General features: G+C 48.5%; 1 protein-coding gene across 1 annotated transcript in view; it reads right to left on the bottom strand.

Annotated features, from left to right (window-relative positions):
• The window catches only part of DSN1 (DSN1 homolog, MIS12 kinetochore complex component), a 24,006-nt gene that overhangs the window by 15,510 nt on the left and 5,796 nt on the right, over positions 1 to 2,700 (bottom strand). The window contains exon 4 of the mRNA XM_018572680.1: positions 1,909 to 1,996. Coding sequence (XP_018428182.1) covers positions 1,909 to 1,996 — 88 coding nt within the window. The remainder of the gene's footprint in view (positions 1 to 1,908; positions 1,997 to 2,700) is intronic.

The raw sequence follows: 2,700 nt of genomic DNA, 5'->3' as shown, positions 1-2,700 counted from the left end.
CCTTTCACCACTTCCGGGCCGCAATACGTCTATAGACGGCGGCCCGCAGAAGTGGTTATACAAAGAACATGGCTGCAGCAGTCGTGTTCTTGGTGCCGCTTTTAACAGCAGACAATTGCAGTTAATGTACAAGCGATCGTTTGCACCGTGCAGCGCATACACCCCCACCCCACCACTGTCCCTGTGCGGCGCCTGGGAGCGGCTCGGCGGGTCTCTCCGCAATGATCGGAGAGATTCAGCGGCTTCCAGCCGCTGATCTCTCCTTCGATCACTGGACCCGGAAGTGATGTGTATTGCATCACTTCCGGTGTCACTCGTTACAGTCGCCGGCTCTTAGGCCCCGTTCACACTGAGCGACATACCTTTAGGAGCGGATCCGCGCGGCCTGGATTGCGCGACTTTCGGGGCGACGGTAGCGCGACCTTCACCGTCAGGCTGCATTTAAAAAAACACCAAAAGAATCGCGCAACATCCGCCGAAAAAAGGGTCCTGCAGGCGCGACTTGCGACATAGAGCTGTACATTAAGACCGCTTCATTGAAAATCATTGGCCGGCGACTTCTCAAGATATCGCGCGGCAAAAATGCTCGAAATCGCGCGCCAATCCGCTCAGTGTGAATGGGGCCTAAGAGCCAGAATAAGCAGCTGGGGGAGGAGATCTCGGCTTCCTCAGCTTCTTTGGGGTCCCTAGGTGACATTAGGGGTCTAAAAGACCCCTGATGTCTCCATAAAGAGGACCTGTCACACCCTATCTGCTATTACATAGGGTGCTTGTTAGCCCCCCTATGTGATAGCAATAGGTTTAGTGTAAAAAATAAATGTGTTTTAAATAAGTGTTTAAAAGTTAAAAAAATTAAAGTCACATAAGAAAAATTAAAAAAAATTAATACATTTTTAAGTCCCCCACCCTCCACGTGCACACACAAACACGCGTCGGTGCGAAAACGTGCATGCGAAAACGACAATTGCGCTACACATGTTACATATCGCCGAGAGCGTCGGAGGGCGAACAATAATTCTAGTCCCATCAATCACTGATCACACTAAACTGATGAGCCGTAAAAGCATTTAAAGTGTTCCCTATGGGAAATTTGGGGTATTGACTTTTTTTGCGGCTTCATGGGTACGCGCAATTTTTAGGCTTGACATGTTTGGTATCTATTTACCCGGCGTGACCCCGACTTTTATATTTTACCAAAAAATTGTGTATTATATTCTGTGCACTCAATTTTAATTCAGTTGATTTTTTCCTAAAAATACCGGTTTGATAAACATTTGCGCAAAAACCGTGCGACGTAAAAAAATTGCAACTAGCATCTTTTTATTCTACACGGCCTCTGCTTTCAGAACATATATCTGGGGTCTGAAGCTGTTTTCTAGCCAAAAATGTATATTTTATCATCACGTGTGTGCAAATGTAAGAAATTGCTCCGGACAGGAAGAGGTTAAAGGAGAACTATGGGGGTCAGGGCTTTTCCCCATAGTTCTCCTTAGGGTAACGGGAGGACACAAACTAGCGTCCTCCTGTCACCCTAGGCTCAGTATATAGGGAGCTGCAGCTCGCGGATCCAGACATCGATGTCTGGATCCGCCCAGCTGCGTGAGTGACAGCTGGCTCTGCCTATCTAGAGGCAGAGCCAGCTGTACCCGCCCCCTCCCCCGTCCGTTCCGCCAGTCAGCGCTGGCGGATCGGAGCAGGGAGGGGGGAATCCAGCCCCTCCCCTGTCACGGCAGAGAGCCTTGACAGGATCGAGAGGTGTGCGAACGCCGGTATGTGTTCGCTCACCTCCCGATCTACTGAGCCGACCTGTGACAGTCTCATTGTCACAGGTCGGCTGGAACTATGAGGTGAGTGAAAAGCACCCCCTCCCCCCTCATAGTTCTCCTTTAAAGAAAACAAGTCTCTCACCACGTGAAGCCTTCGATGCATCGCTTGAGTGTTCCATCGCGAGATAATCGTTCCGTGTAACGCAAAATCTTCTCCTTCGCCGAAGACACTGCGGGAACGGATATAAATCATCAGCATTGTGAAGTGTAACTCAGGAAGAGAACAAATTCCTCTGCGGGTCAGGTATAGAAGTTGTAGGACTTCCTCCGATGTCATTGTACTTCTAGAGACTTCCTGTTACTTCCCGTTCCTGAGCGCTACCCTGCCTGCAATATTCTATTCACATCATCAATCGCAACAGAAAAACTGATAAAGATTGCTGGACACATCAGTTCAGTGCGCGCAGGAAGTTTGGAATTCTGGGAAGATGAGATGTAAAAGGTTTGAAAACCATCGCCCATTGATTGTTTGGGACTTGGCGTATACAGTGCAGCGGAGTGCGAGGGTCAGGACTATGGAATGCACAAAGCAGCTTTCAGATATCAGCGGTCAGAACTCTGTGCCCCCATTATGTTGGTGGTCTGTGGTGAGTGCTCCTTTAAATGTTGGCGATTAGTGGTTTATGTGACGGACCCCCGTACTCAGGATGAGTATGTGCGCCGCTGTATTCTTCCTTGCTCAGGAGATATTGGAACCTGAAGATCTTTAGCTCCCAGTTTCCCCAGTCACTGGTCGAGACCAAGTGTAGGGTGAAACAAACTCTGATTTATTGAGCAACTGTGCAACCTTTTATACAGCAAGTGATTAGATCAGATTATAATCCCATCACATACACTACATATATATACCCCCCTACATACACACACCTATACA

Source organism: Nanorana parkeri, unplaced genomic scaffold, assembly GCF_000935625.1.
Source record: "Nanorana parkeri isolate BGI_ZX_2015 unplaced genomic scaffold, ASM93562v1 scaffold2104, whole genome shotgun sequence".
NCBI classification, from domain to species: Eukaryota; Metazoa; Chordata; class Amphibia; order Anura; family Dicroglossidae; genus Nanorana; species Nanorana parkeri.
This window is presented reverse-complemented; position numbering and strand designations above follow the sequence as displayed.